Source organism: Bubalus bubalis, chromosome 12 (assembly GCF_019923935.1).
Source record: "Bubalus bubalis isolate 160015118507 breed Murrah chromosome 12, NDDB_SH_1, whole genome shotgun sequence".
Taxonomy (NCBI): domain Eukaryota; kingdom Metazoa; phylum Chordata; class Mammalia; order Artiodactyla; family Bovidae; genus Bubalus; species Bubalus bubalis.
In genome coordinates, this window is record NC_059168.1 from 9,953,727 (window position 1) to 9,969,879 (window position 16,153).

Here is a 16,153-nt window from a genome sequence, read left to right on the forward strand (position 1 = left end):
CCGCTGCGGCGGGCGTTGGGCAGTGCGGGGTGGTGGGAATCGTTAGGCTGGTTCCGGACACGGTGTCCCATGGCCCAAGCGTCTCGCTGTGGTGGCCTTCTGCCTCCGCTGGCTGCCGTGCCGCCGTTACGGGCGCAGCCCGGGGGCGCCGAGGAGGAGCAGTGGCAGAGAAAGCGGGCAGGCGCTCTCCGCGGGGACGTTCGTGGCCGGCCGGGGCTGCCGGTTGCCCGGAGCATCCTCTGCCAGGACCCTCGGCCTGACGGGGCTCCGAAAGAGCAGCCGTGGTGGGTGGCGCCGGCGGACGCAGGAGAGCACAGTGAAGCTGGCGCTGTAGACTGGGGGCGGGAGCTGGCAGCTGGCGGCCTGATTCCTCCGGCGCTACGGCGTCTCAGGGCTGTGTTGCTGCGGCTGCAGCGCGAGCGGGAGCAGCTCCTCCAAGCGCGGGATTGCGCCCTCCACCTACAGGCGGCCGTGCGCTTCCTGAGGATCCTGAGTCCCGGCGCTCCATCTCCCAGCCACGGCCTCTTGCTTCAGCTGTGCCGCGACCTGCTACAGCACCTTTCCGGAGGGGCGATCCTGCGAAGCAGGCTTCTGGAGATGCCCCACCCGCTACTCCTGGCACGCCCCGTCGGACTAGCAGCCCAGCGCTTGGATGCTACTGTCGAGATGCGGCTTCGGGCTCTGGGCCGGGCGCCCGCCACCCCAGCCCTATCGTCCCAACTCGCCGACCTGCTGCTGGCACTTCCGGCGTACCACCAGCTGCAGGGGAAAGCCTTCAGCCAAGTCCCAGCATCAGCGGGCCCGTATCCCCCCTGCCGTGTGCTTCGCCTCCTGACGGGGGAGCGGGGTTGCCAGGTGGCAAGTTGGCTGGATGAGGCGCTCAAGGGATCTGGTTTGAGGGACCAGCTCCTCAGACGGTGCCAAGAGGAGCGGGAGCTGTTGCCAGGGCTACTGGGCCTGTTGGGGGGCGTGACAGGTTCAGCCAGCAGTGAACTGGGGCTTGGAGGGGCCGGAGCTTTGTGGAGCCAGTACTGGACCCTGCTGTGGGCAGCCTGTGCTCAGAGCCTGGACTTAAGTCTAGGACCCTGGAGGGACCCCAGGGCAGCGGCACAGCAACTGAGTCAGGCACTGGGTCAGGGTGAGTGATGGGCCTGGGTGGGTGTTTGGGAAGGCTGGAGTCTTTTACTTCCGTATACACCTCACTCACCTGCCACAAGACTACAAAAGCAGGCCCTTTAGAAGGAACATCCCCCACCCCACCCAACCCCTGGGGGTTCAGGTTGTAAGCTTCTTAGCTTTCAAGGCAAGGTCTTGCTTTCCATGCCAGCCTTGAGTCTTGGGAGAAACTTCCCCTCTTCCCCCATCATTGAGTGGGGGAGTGGCTGTGGAAAAGAGACCTTGTTTTCAGGCTCCAGAGTCATTTCTTCCACTAGCATCACTGCCTCAGGAGTGTGAGAAGGAGCTGGCTTCTTTGTGTCGCAACCTAATTCATCAGTCTCTTATTTGGAGCTGGGATCAAGGTGAGGAGGAAGGGGTAATGGCAGTGACACAAGCCCCAGATTGCCCCTTCCTTATCAAACCATACCCCTCATCTTCAGGCTTCTGCCAGGTCTTGGGATCTGCTAGTGGAAATCAGAGCAGCCTTCCCTCATCCTCTTGTACCACCAAACTTTTACAACAGCTCTTCCCTCCTCTCTTGGATGCCCTCCAGGAGCCCAGGTCAGGACTTCTCCTCTGCGGGCCACCAGGTGAGACCAGGTGCTGGGGTTGGGGGGGATAGGAGAACACTGAGGATACCCCCTTTATTCCTTATTCTGTTCGGAAAACTGCCTCTTCCCAAAAGTGCTCCATATCCCTTCAGATATTCTGTCCCTGCTCTCCACAGGTCCTGCACCCCTTGCCCTGGGGCTCTGTACCCTGCAGACTACCTTGCTCTGGTTTTGGAGCAGAACTCAGCAGCATCTGGCAGCGTGGGCCCCACGTTCCTTCCTGCTCCTGATCCAGGACTTACCTGTGAGTAGCTAGGGAACACGAGGGGAGCATCCTACGTTGGGCTCAGAGCTGACTCTGTTTCTATCAAAGCCTCTACTGCAGGAGGCAGAAGCTTTGTCTCGCCTGGCCTCAGAGGAAAGCTTGGCTCTGGATGTGGAGCAGCAGCTGGGCCTGGAGATCCGGAAGCTGACTGTGCAGATCCAGGTAAGGAGAGGCACCAGCTTGGGGGTTGGTGGGGTGGTGGTGATGGTGGTAGAACAACTCAAGTGCCTTGGAATTGCCACTGAACGAATGTATCTTTTCTTGTGTGGACTGCCACTAAATCCACTTTTTGTCCTCTCATTATGGAAATTTTTTTTAAAATACAGAAGAATATAATGGACCTCCATATTCCTACCACTGAGGCCTTAATAACAATCAACTCATGGTCAATTTCTTTCGTTTGTATATCCCAACCCCCAACTCCTATGTCAGGCTCTCCTGTTGTGACTTTAACAGCCACTGATGATCACTGTCTATATCCATTATTTCATTAGAGGGTGCAAGGTGGTGACATTCTAATTCTGTCATCCTTTCTTCATTAGTAATCAGATTACTCTTACAAAGTGAAACTTTAAATTTTTTAATTGACTTATTTGGCTGAGTCTTAGTTGTGGCATGTGCAATCCTCGTTGAAGTATGTGAGATCTTTCATTGTGCATGGGCGCCAGAGTGTGGGGGCTCAGGTGCCCCCTGCATGCCCTCTTAAGTTCCCTGACCAGGAACTGAACCGGGGTCCCCTGCATTGGAAAGTGGATTCAACCACTAGACCACCTGGGAAGTCCCAAGTGAAACTTGCCTCAAAAATTATTTGGTTACTTTGAGGTATATTTTGTAGAGAATAAGCAAGATAAATGATTGACTTTATTTACTAGTTTTTGATAGAATGTTTCTTTTTTTTTTTTTTGGTAAAAGTACAACTTGTATTCTTATTAAAACTCAAAATATTATTCTAGAAGGCTTGTAATGAAAAAATAGCACTTTAATTGCCTCCACCTCAACTTCTAATCCCTGTTCTACAGTGGTGATTTTCATACATTCTTGGCTGTTTCTTCTAATATTTGATTATTTTCCTCTAAATTTATGAATTAAACTCTTGTATTTTAATCTTTCTCCATCTTACACTCTATCTGTTCCTATTGTGGATGATGTCTCTCTGCTTTTTGTTTTCTCTTCCTACCCAGATGTCTCTTTGCCCTGAATATAGGGGCATGGTTGTGTTTAGTCCCTGGCCCTCTGCTCCTCTCTCTGCACCAGGGTGCTGTGAACCCTCACAGTTTAGCCCTAACCCACCATCTGCATCTGCCTGTTGGGCATTTCTACATCAATTTACTCCCATGTCCTCTCTCAATTCAACATGTCCCAGAAGGCTCTTCATGAGTAGGGTTGGGCAGTGATGCTTGTGGGAGCTCTGGGGAGGGAAGGCTTTGGTGAGCATGTGGTAACAGAAGCTCCATACAGGGCCTATGGCTCAAGCTGGTGGATGGGTAGCCTCAGAGCAGCAGGGGTTACTGGAGGTGGGGAGTTCACAGTCCCTTGGGGGAGTAGTGGGGAGATGGCCTGACCAAAGCAAAAGCTCCCTTTGTGTGTGTGTGCGTGTACATGGGCATATACTTTCCCTAGCATGCACATGTCAAGAGTAGGGGTGGAGGATTGTGGAGGAGTAAGTTGTCATCAAGATGTGGAGGGCAGCGAACACCAGCCCACAGATTTTAGACTTTATCTCATAAATGATAGGGAGCCATTTTAAGTTGTAAGTGATAAGAGTTTGATCTAGCTATAGCAGGATAGAAGGGAAGTGGGGAGACATAATACGAGAAAGGTCCAACTCTTGGTAGTTGCAGTGAGAACAGAGCAAAAGGGGCAGGGACAGTGTGCTCACCATGTGAACACAAGGCCGTCTAGTTTCGTGCCTTGCTCCACTGCTGGGTCTGTTCTGGGCTTTCAACTACATACAGCACTGGGACGAAAAAGAAGAATCAGATGTGAATTTTCTCCTCAGCTGGACTGTAATGTCTCATAGAAAAAACTGTCTCAGAGTGTGACCTTGTATTTCCTGAGTGTTGAGTCCAGAATTTCCTAACAAATGTCAGTTGACAAAAGGGTAACTTCTTTATCATATATAAGGGAGAAAGCGGTTCTGGTGTTTGGGCTAAGAGAAGAAGAGTTTGGATTTAGATAGGCTGTTGTCAGGATATGTATCAGGAGCCACAGGGGCCCTCCCCCACCAAGTCTGCCCACCCCCACCCCCCAACCCAGTCCCATCCTCTCTTCAGGCTTCAGGCATACAGTCACCTTTTCTTTAGACCTGCCACAACACACCCCAATTCTTGGGGTTCTTCTCCAAGATGGGCTGTAAACACCTCTCTCTTTTTGCTATCTTCTCCCCCATCCCAAAACAAAACCTATCAAATCAGAGAAACCAAACCAGCACATGGAGTTTTTCTTGGTTTGTGAGTTATAATGCTTTGGAGAAATGAAAGTGGCTATAAAGAATATTCAGTGTGAGGACATTCCAAAGGTTCCTAAATCTCAGAAAGTTATATTGATTGCTCCTGATCTACAAGCAGTCCTTGCCTTCCTTTTCATAGATGACAGAAGATCATACAATTCACTTTTCTCTTTTCAGCTGCTGCCTGTCTGCAGATAATGCAGACCCCTCTCTGTAGCATTTGTTTTTGAACATTGGTGGTAGTGAGGGTGTCTCCATCTTTTTTTTCCCTATTAATGTTCCTATGGAATAAAATTAACCTGGAGTATATCCATTTTCTAAACCAAGCTGAGGAGAGCAGGGTAATCTTAGGGCAATTGTCCATAATCTTTTCTCAGTCCAGGCCTTTGGAAAACTCATTAAAGGCTATAGCATCTCTCCTTGGAAGATGCCCAAGCCCATACAGTTATGCAGACAATTCTGTTCTGGGGCTTTATGGATGCTAGGTTAATAAACACCTCAGATTTAGAAGAGCATATGACTTGACAAATCCCTCACGGATAAGCAAGCCCTTTTACTTTTTCCTTATCCCCACAGCTCCTGCCTGAAGAGTCACTGAGTCTCTTTTTTCAAGAATGTCATAAACAAGCCACACAGGACTTCGAACTCCACATGCCACGGGGTCGGTACTGGCGGCATCGTCTGTGTCCTGGTAACTCATCTTGGCATTCCCTCCCAGGCTTCCCAGGGTAACAGTGTCTAAGCCCCTGTGCGTCCTTGAGGGGCTCCACCTCTCTGCCTCCATCATTGTCCTCACCTTCTTTGTCCCCACACCCTGAAATCCTACCCTATTCCCCCAAATGCTCCATTAGGGGCTGGAGGGATCTCCCTAACCTCATATCCTGTCCTTTCTCTTCTCTCATTCCAGAACTTCCCAGCATTCCTAGTGAGTATGCTGGGTTGGTAGTCCGCAGGGTACTGGAGCCTGTGTTGCAAGGACTGCACGGACTGCCACCCCAAGCCCAGGCCCCTGCCCTGAGCCAGGCGCTGACCGCCATCCTGGGTGCCTGGCTTGACCACATCCTCTCTCATGGGATCCGCTTCAGGTGAGAAGAAAAGAAGGAAGTGGCAGGGCAATGAACAGAGCTGAAAAAAGGGAGGGGAATGGTGGGGAAGAGCAGTTTGGAGAGGCAGGAGGGTCAGGTGGCCACACTGTATCTTGGCCTTCAGCCTGCAGGGGGCGCTGCAGCTCAGACAAGACTTTGGAGTGGTCAGGGACTTGCTGGAGGAGGAGCGGTGGGGCCTGTCCCCAGAACTTCGCCAGACTCTGTTCATGCTCAGCATCTTCCAGCGGCTGGATGGGGCCCTGCTGTGTCTGTTGCAGCAGCCCCTGCCCAAGACTCAAGTCCATAGGAGGCTTCCCCGTTGCTGTGAGTCACTCTCCCTCCCCAGCTCCAGGCTCTCTTCGCCCCAGCTCATTATTCGTAACCCATTCCTATCCTCAATCTGGCTTTAGTGTCCCCCTCGCTAGCCACCTGCCTTCCCCTCCTGCCTTACCAGGTGCATGTAATGAGGTTCAGACCATGGAATTGCCCAGCAGCAGCCTCAACAGCCTGGAGAGCTTGGAGCCCCCTCTTCGGCCTGGAGTATTTCCAACCCAGACAGCTCAGCTGCTAAGCACACTGTGGGGAGGAGGACCTAGCCCTGATGCCTACTTGGTAGGAAACCAGCAGGCCTGGCTTGCTCTGAGGCAGCACCAGCATCCTCGCTGGCACTTATCTTTTCTTTCCTGCCTGGGGACCAGTTCTGAATCCTAAGGACCCTCATCAGAAGCTAGTCAGAGCTCCCCATCTCTATCTGAAAAAGCCCAGACATTTAGAAATGCATATTTTAAAAGCTTAATTGGGAGCTTGGAAGAAAGCATATCTGAGAACCACAAGCTACAGAGAGCCTGGACTTGAAAAGCCAATCCAAGATCACTACTCCAATTGCCTGGAATCCAGAGTAAAGGGCATAATCACAGCTTGAAACTTGGAAGTCAGCATCCTTGGGAGGCTCAGGCACAGTTCCCCATCAGTAAGGACATCTCAGGGCTAGACGCTAGCAGCTAAATCCTGGGAGTAAGACTTTAGGGTTGGATCCCAGGAGAAACGGGAAAAGCAATAGAAAGCAGGGAGCCTAGATGTCACTTCCTCTTAAATCCCAGGAGCCAGGCTAAACACAAGACAGGTTGGGACACTACTACAAAGTAATTCCTCAGGAACCACAGGGGTGGAATTTCTAAACCCAAATCAGTCCCCACGGCCTATGTTACAGTACCCTGTACTCCCCTCCTCATTACTATTTTTAGTCATTTAAGAATAGTGGGCTGTAGAACCTTCACGTGTAAGCGTTAGCTACTCCAGAGTCCACACATTTAATCTGAAGTTACCTGAGTGGGGTTTATCCTCTGGTAGGTGTATAATCCCTGCGGTGGTACTGTCCTCCCCTTGGAAGGGACCAGCACTTAAGACGGTGTTAACCTAGATCTAGCACAGCAGGGTGCAGAGAGGGAGAGGCTGCAGAAGGCGTGTCATCCGAGCCAGGAGCAAATGGCTTTCGCATTATTCACTGTCTTCACCGTGGTACAAGAGGGCTATTGATGTCACGTAGTGTTTATTGAGAGCGTACTTTGGTCCCTCCATATCCTGTGCCGAAACCGTGTCTCTCCTCCCTGGCGTTCCCCCTCTTCTCGGTTGGGGAGCCCAGGGCGGCGGCTTGGGGACCAGCACCGCGAACACCGGCGGAGAATCTGCACCGAGCGGAGGTCCGTGACTGCGGAAGTGCACCGCGGCTCACAGACTCTCGCACCAGAGACACTTCCGCCAGCCAAGAGTCCTTCCGGGGCGGATGTCACCATGGCGGCGGCCTTGGCTCGGCTTGGGCTCCGCTCGGTCAAGCAGGTTCGGGTTCAGTTCTGCCCCTTCGAGAAGAACGTGGAATCGACGAGGTACGAGGGGCAGTGGTGTGGGGCGAAGGGACACGCCTCCCTCCCGCTGGGGATCTAGTCCCTTCTGCCCGGCGCTCACGCCGTTTTCTCACCGTAGGACCTTCCTCCAGGCGGTGAGCAGCGAGAAAGTTCGCTCCACGAACCTCAACTGCTCAGTGATTGCGGACGTGAGGCACGACGGCTCCGAGCCTTGCGTGGACGTGCTGTTCGGTGGGTTTCGTTGGGAGTCGGGCGGGAGTCGCGCGCCCTCGGCTCTGGCCCCGCAGTCCTGGTGCCTGACTCGTTTTTCCCCCTCTAGGAGATGGGCATCGCTTGATTATGCGCGGCGCTCACCTGACCGCCCAGGAAATGCTCACTGCTTTCGCCTCCCACATCCAGGTCAGGGGCGCGGCGGCGAGCGGGGACAAGCCTAGCGCCAGTACCGGGCGCTGACAGCACAGAAGAGACCAGTCAACAGATTTTAACCCAAGACTGCTAAGGACACTTAATTAAGAAGGACTTAATTACTTATATCATTATCTGGAGAGCCACAGAACGCCAAAAAAAAAAAAAGAAAGAAAGAAAGAAAGAAAAGAGGCCTGTGACTACAAACCTAACCAGTGTTTCTGGGACGAGGAAAGACGAGGGGTGCGGACAAATTTGAATTTATTTCAGTTTCTTACCATCACTCACTGCTTAACCCTTTTGAATGTGGCTTCTCCTTCCACTACTCAAGGTACCTCTTACTCTATTAGAAATGCTGTTTTCTCAGTCCTCATCTTTCCATTTCAGTCGCATTTGCCACTCTTAATTCACTCCTTGTGGAACTTCTCTTCCTCTCGGGTCCCTTGTCTTAACCATAAAGGTGTACTACTCTCCTTTCTCTTATTTTTGGGGCATCTTGTCTTCTGTCATGACTTGAACTATCCTCTTGGGTTAAATCCTATATTTCTGCTGGGCTCTAATCTTAACTTCTGTGCTATATAGTCAGGGTACCTACTACCAATTTTCGCCAAATTCCAGCAACACTTTTTGTCCAAAATAAAACTGATAATCTTGCATACTGTCTATAATGATCCTTGAACAACTGCAGGGGTACTCGTATATGCCTATTTTTAAAATAAATACTACATGATCTGTGGTTGTTTGAATCTGCAGTTGTGGAATCATGGATGGCGACTGTAAAGTTATCCCCCCTCCCACTTCTCAACGCTGAAGGAGTGGAGCCCCTAACTCCCTTCCCCACCCTCATTGTTTTAGAGTCAACTGTACTTGCCTCTTCTGACTTCCTTGTTCCTTTAAAAGGCACTTCATCTGCTCAGCCTCGAGCTGAAAACCACAGCTTTATATCTGGTTCTGCCCTCTCCCTTTCCCTGCATATCCAGTCAGTAAGTTCAGAATACTTTGTCTTAAAATCTCCTGAAATGTTCTCTCCATTCCCATTCATGCTCTTGTATTATTGCTGTATTCTCTCACCTGGTCTCCTTTTTTTTCTAACCATTTTCATTCCTTAATTTTATCTTTCCAAAGCATTGGTTTTATGTCTTACTACTACTTGTTTCTGGAAAAGGAAATGGCAACCCACTCCAGTATTCTTGCCTGGAGAATTCCATGGACAGAGGAGCCTGGTGGGCTACAGTCAGTCCATGGGGTTACAAAGAGTCAGACACGACTGAGTGACTAACTTTTCACTACTTGTTTCAGAGAACAGTGCCTAAAGTGTTTTTCATACTAGGTTAGGCTGTGGATCATGAAGTTAATTTAGGGGGTTTTAAATCAGCCTTTAAAAAAAACAGTAAAATAGAATAAAAAGTATTAGAGTGCATGGCACATGGACTGGGAAGTATTCTTTAAGAAACCTAGGTTTTAAGCATATAATCATGAATATAATTATATAAAGTGTGTGGATGTGTTTTTATTTGCAGGTACTTGGTTGCAATATAGAATTATTTCTTACCATAGGTTGTAAGAAAAAATGCTTGATAGCCACTGGTTTAGAGAAAAACTTAAGAATGTTCAGCCAGGCATTCAAGAATCTCTGGACACTGGCTGCTATGTACTTTGCCATATATATCCTCCTACCACATTACTATAGTACTTCTCCGCTTAAAACAGTGATATTTTCAAAGGACTGGTTTTCTCCCCTCTCTCTTTAAAGAAAAACTATCAGGAGGCAATCAAGTGTAGTAAAACCCAGAATGCCTGGGATTGAAGTCCTAGGCTTTTCCCTTAAGTAGCTATGTAACTTTGGACACATTACTTAGTCTCAGTGCCTATTTCCTCATTTGTAAAATGAGGATAATAGTACCTACCTCATAGAACTGTTGGGGCTTCCCTGGTGGCTCAGAGGTTAAAGTGTCTGCCTGGAATCTGGGAGACCCAGGTTCAATCCCTGGGTCGGGAAGATCCCCTGGAGAAGGAAATGGCAACCCACTCCAGTACTCTTACCTGGAGAATCCCATGGAAGGAGGAGCCTGGTAGGCTACAGTACATGGGGTTGCAAAGAGTCAGACACGACTGAGCGACTTCACTTCACTTCATAGAACTGTCGAGAGGATTAAGTGAATTGATATCTAGGACTTCCCTAACAGTCCAGTGATTAAGATGCTGTGCTTCCGCTACAGAGGGCACTGGTTCAATCCCTGGTCTGGGAACTAAGATCCCCACATACAAATAAGTAAATAGATGTCTGTAAACTGCCTTGAATATTGAGTGAGCATAACATAAGCATGTAAGAGGCCTTATGCCACAGGCCTCTATATAATGATGAAAGGATACTACCTACCTAGATTTGAGTTCTCCACCCCATGGTTAACTTCTTATCTTTGACTAGATTAACCACTCTGATCTGTAAAATACAGATGGTCCAAACATTGCTGTACACATGGATTGAACACTGGCCCTGTGCTTCTAGATTGTGAACTTGAGGTTGGGACTGTTTCCTCTGTGTCCCCAACATTTTGCTTAGTGCCTGATATGGAGTGTGCAATAAACGTGTTGAATTTACACATATTTAGCATTAACCTTGTGACTTGAACTGATTATTATTACTGAGATGCAAGGATGAATGGTGAAATTCAGGTGTGTACTAAGTGCTAAAATATAGAAGTGGACCAGGTACAATGGTAGCAAGAAAGGACTGACCATTTGATTTGGTCAGAAGGTGATTGTTAAATGAGTAAAAAGTCTACCATTGGAGGGTAGGGCCAGAAGTCAGATTATAGTAAAATAAGTGAGCATGCAACATAAAGTGTTAGTTTTATATAATTAAAATTTGGATGGGATGTGTGATAATAGCTAGAATAACATAAATGTGGATTAGGGTTTTTTTGGTCATGAAGTCATGAAGTCGCTCAGTCTGTCCGACTCTGTGACCCCATGGATTGTAGCCCACTAGGCTCCTCCATCCATGGAATTTTCTAGGCAAGAGTACTGGAGTGGGTTGCCATTTCCTTCTCTAAAATATTTCTTTGAGCCACTTTTTTGGGGGTGGGGGCCAGAATACTGGAGTGGGTTGCCATTCCCTTCTCCAGATCTTCCTGACCCAGGGCTTGAAGCCGGGTCTCCTGCACTGTAGGCAGACACTTTACTGTCTGAGCCACCAGGGAAGTCAGGGGTTTTTTTAGAGGATGATAGAAATTTGTACTTTATGAAAACACCTTTTATGCAGAGCTGTTGGTGAGAACTATGAATCTAAGTTGCATTTCTGAACCATCATCAAATGTAACGTTGGGACTTACTTAGTGGTCCAGTGGTTGACTCCTTGCTCTTGAGGCAGGGGGCCTGGGTTCGATCCCTGGTCAAGGAACTAGATACTACATGCAGTGACTAAGAGTTTGCATGCTGCGACTAGAACCTGGTACAACCAAATAATTTTTTTTTTTTTCTAAAGCCCTCTTACAAAAAAAAAGAGTAGGGCTTCCCTCATCTCCAGTGGTTAAGGATCCACCTTGCAATGCACGGGACTCGGATTCAATCCTTGGTCTGGGAAGATCTCACATGCCCCAGCCAACTAAGCCCTTGTGCCACAACTACTGAGCCTGCACTTTAGAGCCCCAGCTTCACAAGGAGAGAAGCCAGAGCAGTGAGAACCCATGCATCACAATCAAGAGTAGCCCTGCTCACCACAACTAGAGAAAACCCGTGTGCAGCAAGCAAGACCCACTGCAACCAAAAATAAATATTTTTTTTAAAAAAATGTAACCTTGACTCTATGTCAACATCAGGTGCAGATGCCACCTCTGCTACAGCCTTCCCTGACCTGGACATAAGCAATCTTTCCTCTAAGCACCTTTGCTTCCTGGGTTGTAGAAAAGGCTAAAAAAAAAGTATACACAGCACCATTATGGTCCTTTTAGGGTTCATCTAAATTAGGAACCCTAGACTGGAGATGCCACAGCTAAAGTCAGAGGGAGGCTTAAAGACACTGCTGGAAAAGATGCTCTTGTATCCACTCCATTTCACTAGGAAGGCATTGGTATGTGGACAATATGGTACAGTCTGATTCAGATACACCTAGGTTCCAAGCTAGCCACTTAGCTCTGTGGCCAGGGCCAGCTTACTGAACTTTCTAGGCCACGGTTTTCAGCCACCAGATTGGGGCGCTGTTGGGAGAGGTTAAAAGTAAAACAGGATGGCGTCTCAGGCTCTTATATATAAAAGTTACTAAAAGGGAAAAAAAGACAAATGTGAGACTGGTTTCTCCTACTCGCTTGTGAACTCTGTGAGAAGGCCAAATAAACGCTGATCCAGTGGCCACAGCTCAGAAGGCCCACCCCCGAGATCAACCTTACGCCCCGAGGGCGACAACCTTTCCCGGTCGTGGAGCTTAACCTGACGTGGCGGGGCGGGACTTCCGGGAGGAGGCGGAAGCCGAGCTGTAGGCACCGGCAGGCCGGTGCGGCTGACACATCGGTGGTCGCCCCCGGCGCCGCGCAAGGCTAGGAGGCAAAGCAGGACCGGGCTCTGTTGCCATCTTCCCGGGTCCCTGCGACGACGATTTCTATGCAAGGATGGCTCGGGGCGAGCGGCGGCGCCGCGGAGCGCCGGCGGACGGAGCGCGGACGGCAGAGAGGGCGGCTCGGGGAGGGCCCGTACGGCGGGATGGCCGGGGCGGCAGGGCCCGGGGCGCGGCTGGGGGCGCGGCTCTGGCCTTAGTGGTCCTGTCTCTGGCCCTGGGCCTGTCCGGCCGCTGGCTTCTGGCGTGGTACCGTTCGCGGCGGGCTGTCATGCTGCACTCCGCGCCGCCGGCGCTGCCTCCCGACTCTTCCAGCCCTACAGTGGCTCCGGACCTCTTCTGGGGCACCTACCGCCCTCACGTCTACTTCGGCATGAAGACCCGAAGCCCGCAGCCTCTCCTCACCGGTAACCTGGACCCGGGGCGGGCAGGCAGGCGGGCATTTAATCTGGGTGCCCCAGCTTCGCGCCAGATTAAGGGTGGTGAGGAGTGGATCAGGAGAGTTAGGAGGAGGGATGACCCTGAAGTAATCGGCGACCCAGAGGGACAAGAGCTCTCTCTTTGACTTACGTGGCCATTCTACCCCCAGGACTGATGTGGGCGCAGCAAGGCACCACCCCAGGGACCCCTAAGCTCAGGCACACGTGTGAGCAGGGGGACGGCGTGGGTCCCTATGGCTGGGAGTTCCACGACGGTGTCTCCTTCGGGCGGCAACACATCCAGGATGGGGCCTTAAGGCTCACCACTGAGTTCGTCAAGAGGCCTGGGGGTCAGCACGGAGGGGACTGGAGCTGGAGAGTGACTATAGAGCCTCAGGTCAGGGCCCTCAGGACACCCCTCCCCCAGTCCAGACTTCCTCCACCCTTTCTTTGCTGCCTGCAAATGCAGGATAAAGTGGGGGTAAACAGAAGGGGCTCTGAGTTTGCTGCTTGCCTTAAACACTTGCCCGTATGACCATCTCTTTTTACTATCTTCTGAGCCTTGGTTTTCTCGTCTGTAAACTGTAAATAAAAATAGCACCTAATTCACAGAATTGTTAAGGATTAAAGGAAATACCAGTAATATGTAGAGTTCTTCTCACAGTTCATGGCACAAAAGTACTATTATTTCCCAGAGCTGAGCATAGCTCTTTATCCCATCCCACTGGTGCTTCCTCTCAGTGACCCTTGACACTGCTAGATGTGTGTTGTTTTCACCTGCTGTCCCCTTCCCTAAGGCTGATTCTCGGGGGAATGCCTGCTAACCTAATGCTGTGTTTTTCTCTCCTCATTGGTCACCCAGGCCTCAGGTACTTCTGCCCTCCCTTTGGTGTCCCTGTTCTTCTATGTGGTAACAGATGGCAAAGAAGTCCTTGTGCCAGAGGTTGGGGCTAAGGGGCAGTTGAAGTTCATCAGTGGGCACACCAGTGAACTTGGTGACTTCCGCTTTACACTTCTGGCACCAACCAGTCCAGGAGATACCACCCCCAAGTATGGCAGGTAACTGGGGGAAGAGAGTGTGGGACGGTGGGGGGGGGGCGGGTATGGATGCTGACTTAGTCTGATTTCCGTCTCCTCAACCCTACCCTCTTTTCACCAGGCATCTCCCTTCTCACTAGGCTCCACGTCCCCTGCATTGCCAAGACCCTCCCATCATGACTCCTCATCAACCTCGTTTCTCTTTATAATCCTCACCGCTTCCTCCTGCATAATATTTCCTGTTTATCTTCTTCCTTTCAAGCTACAATGTCTTCTGGTCCTCCAATCCAGGACTTCCCTTGCTGACAGAGATGGTGAAGAGTCGCCTAAATAACTGGTTTCAGCATCGGCCCCCGGGGGCTTCCCCTGAACGCTACCTCGGCTTGCCAGGATCTCTGAAGTGGGATGACAGAGGCCCAAGTGGGCAAGGACAGGGACAAGGGCAATTTTTGATACAACAGGTGACACTGAAAGTCCCCTTTTCTGTGGAGTTGGTGTTTGAATCAGGCAGCGCCCGGACAGGAGGCAGCCAAGCCCTAGAGCAGCTGGCAGGCAACCTGCTGACCCACGCCCTAGAAAGCCATGCTGAAGCCTTTAGAGAGCGCTTTGAGAAGACTTTCCGGCTAAAGGAGAAGGGCCTGAACCCTGAGGAGCAGGCTTTGGGTCAGGGTGCCCTCAGTGGCCTTCTTGGTGGGATTGGCTACTTCTATGGACAGGGTCTAGTGTTGCCAGACATGGAGGTTGAAGGGTCTGAGCAGAAGGTGGACCCAGTCCTCTTTCCACCTGTCCCTCTTTTCACAGCAGTGCCCTCTCGGTCATTCTTCCCAAGAGGCTTCCTTTGGGATGAGGGCTTTCACCAGCTGGTGATCCAACGGTGGGATCCCCAGCTCACCCGGGAAGCTATAGGCCACTGGCTGGGGCTGCTTAATGCCGACGGCTGGATTGGGCGGGAACAGGTGCTGGGGGATGAGGCCCGAGCCCGGGTGCCCTCAGAGTTCCTGGTGCAAAGGACAGCCCATGCCAACCCTCCAACTCTGCTTTTGCCTGTAGCCCACATGCTAGATGGTGGTGACCCTGCCGACTTGGCCTTCCTCCGCAGGGCCTTCCCTCGCCTGCGTGCCTGGTTCTCCTGGCTTCATCACAGCCAGGCAGGGCCAGTGCCACTATCTTACCGCTGGCGCGGCAGGGACCCAGCCTTGCCAACCCTACTAAACCCGAAGACGCTGCCTTCGGGGCTGGATGACTATCCCCGGGCTTCACACCCCTCAGCCAGTGAGCGGCACCTGGATCTGCGGTGCTGGGTGGCCCTAGGTTCCCGTGTGCTGATGCGGCTAGCAGAGCAGTTGGGAGAGACTGAGGCAGCTGCAGAGCTGGGCCCACTGGCTGCCTCCCTGGGAGCAGAAGAGAGCCTGGATGAGCTGCATTGGGCCCCAGAGCTAGGAGTCTTTGCAGACTTTGGGAACCATACAAAAGCAGTGCAGCTGAAGCCTCGGCCCCCTCAGGGGCTGATGCGGGTGGTGGGCCGGCCCCACCCTCACTTACAGTATGTGGATGCCTTGGGCTACGTCAGTCTTTTCCCCTTTCTGCTGCGGCTGCTGGACCCCAATTCACCTCGCCTTGGACCCATGCTGGATGTTCTAGCTGATCGGCGTCAACTCTGGAGCCCCTTTGGTTTGCGCTCTCTCGCAGCATCCAGCCCCTTTTACAGCCAGCGCAATTCAGAGCATGATCCTCCCTACTGGCGAGGTGCTGTGTGGCTCAATGTGAACTACCTGGCACTGGGGGCTCTGCACTACTATGGGCACCTGGAGGGCCCCCACCAGGCCCGTGCTGCCAGGCTCCACGGAGAGCTCCGTGCCAATCTGGTGGGCAATGTGAGACGGCAGTACCAGGCCACAGGCTTCCTGTGGGAGCAGTACAGTGACCAGGATGGGCGAGGCATGGGCTGCCGCCCTTTCCAGGGCTGGACCAGCCTTGTCCTACTGGCCATGGCTGAAGACTACTGAAGGGGAGCGTGGGAGGGGAAGCCAGCCCCCTTATTCCATTCTGGACTAGAGGGACAGGTCTCTCACTTCTGCCCCTAGCTATTAGATACCAGTGCTTCAAACCCTCCTCAACTCATCTCAGGTGTCTCCTAACTGACATCCCATATAGCCCTGGGGTGAATGTGAATTCAGAGTCTTATTTTTCTAAATAAATGGGGAAACCATGCCAGACTCTATTGCTTTTACCAGCTTTGCCTCACCAAGAGGTCTTAACTCAGTCCAGGCCTTAGGGCTGCCTGCTCTCCTTCAGAGAAGGTGGAAAAA

The 16,153-nt window shown here is 51.5% G+C and overlaps 2 protein-coding genes across 5 annotated transcripts; both read left to right on the plus strand.

Annotated features, from left to right (window-relative positions):
- Positions 1-69: 69 nt before the first annotated feature.
- On the plus strand, positions 70-9,332 carry CCDC142 (coiled-coil domain containing 142). Of its 4 annotated transcripts, none has more exons than XM_044925734.2 (12): positions 70-1,138; positions 1,434-1,520; positions 1,599-1,748; positions 1,886-2,013; positions 2,083-2,196; positions 5,060-5,174; positions 5,391-5,568; positions 5,693-5,892; positions 6,023-6,180; positions 7,231-7,451; positions 7,549-7,661; positions 7,750-9,332. In XM_044925734.2, the coding sequence occupies exons 1-12, from the start codon at positions 70-72 to the stop codon at positions 7,881-7,883; spliced, it is 2,667 nt and encodes an 888-aa protein (XP_044781669.2). In that variant the 3' UTR covers positions 7,884-9,332. The 4 variants fall into 4 exon arrangements, with proteins under 4 accessions (XP_044781669.2, XP_044781671.2, XP_044781670.2 ...); XM_044925736.2 differs by having other exon boundaries at positions 7,830-9,332; XM_044925735.2 differs by lacking the exon at positions 1,434-1,520.
- Positions 9,333-12,281: 2,949 nt separating this feature from the next.
- Positions 12,282-16,055, plus strand: MOGS (mannosyl-oligosaccharide glucosidase). Its single transcript, XM_006067925.4, has 4 exons — positions 12,282-12,794; positions 12,977-13,203; positions 13,669-13,865; positions 14,107-16,055. The coding sequence occupies exons 1-4, from the start codon at positions 12,443-12,445 to the stop codon at positions 15,848-15,850; spliced, it is 2,520 nt and encodes an 839-aa protein (XP_006067987.4). The 5' UTR covers positions 12,282-12,442; the 3' UTR covers positions 15,851-16,055.
- Positions 16,056-16,153: the final 98 nt, after the last annotated feature.

Bases quoted from the DNA above. Each gene is read 5' to 3' on its own strand.
- CCDC142 (XM_044925734.2), top strand. From the start codon at position 70: ATGGCCCAAGCGTCTCGCTGTGGTGGCCTTCTGCCTCCGCTGGCTGCC. The intron at 1,139-1,433 runs GTGAGTGATGGG...TTCTTCCACTAG, and splicing joins GAGTCAGGCACTGGGTCAGG to CATCACTGCCTCAGGAGTGT. The intron at 7,452-7,548 runs GTACGAGGGGCA...TTCTCACCGTAG, and splicing joins AAGAACGTGGAATCGACGAG to GACCTTCCTCCAGGCGGTGA.
- MOGS (XM_006067925.4), top strand. From the start codon at position 12,443: ATGGCTCGGGGCGAGCGGCGGCGCCGCGGAGCGCCGGCGGACGGAGCG. The intron at 12,795-12,976 runs GTAACCTGGACC...TTCTACCCCCAG, and splicing joins CCCGCAGCCTCTCCTCACCG to GACTGATGTGGGCGCAGCAA. The intron at 13,204-13,668 runs GTCAGGGCCCTC...TTGGTCACCCAG, and splicing joins GAGTGACTATAGAGCCTCAG to GCCTCAGGTACTTCTGCCCT.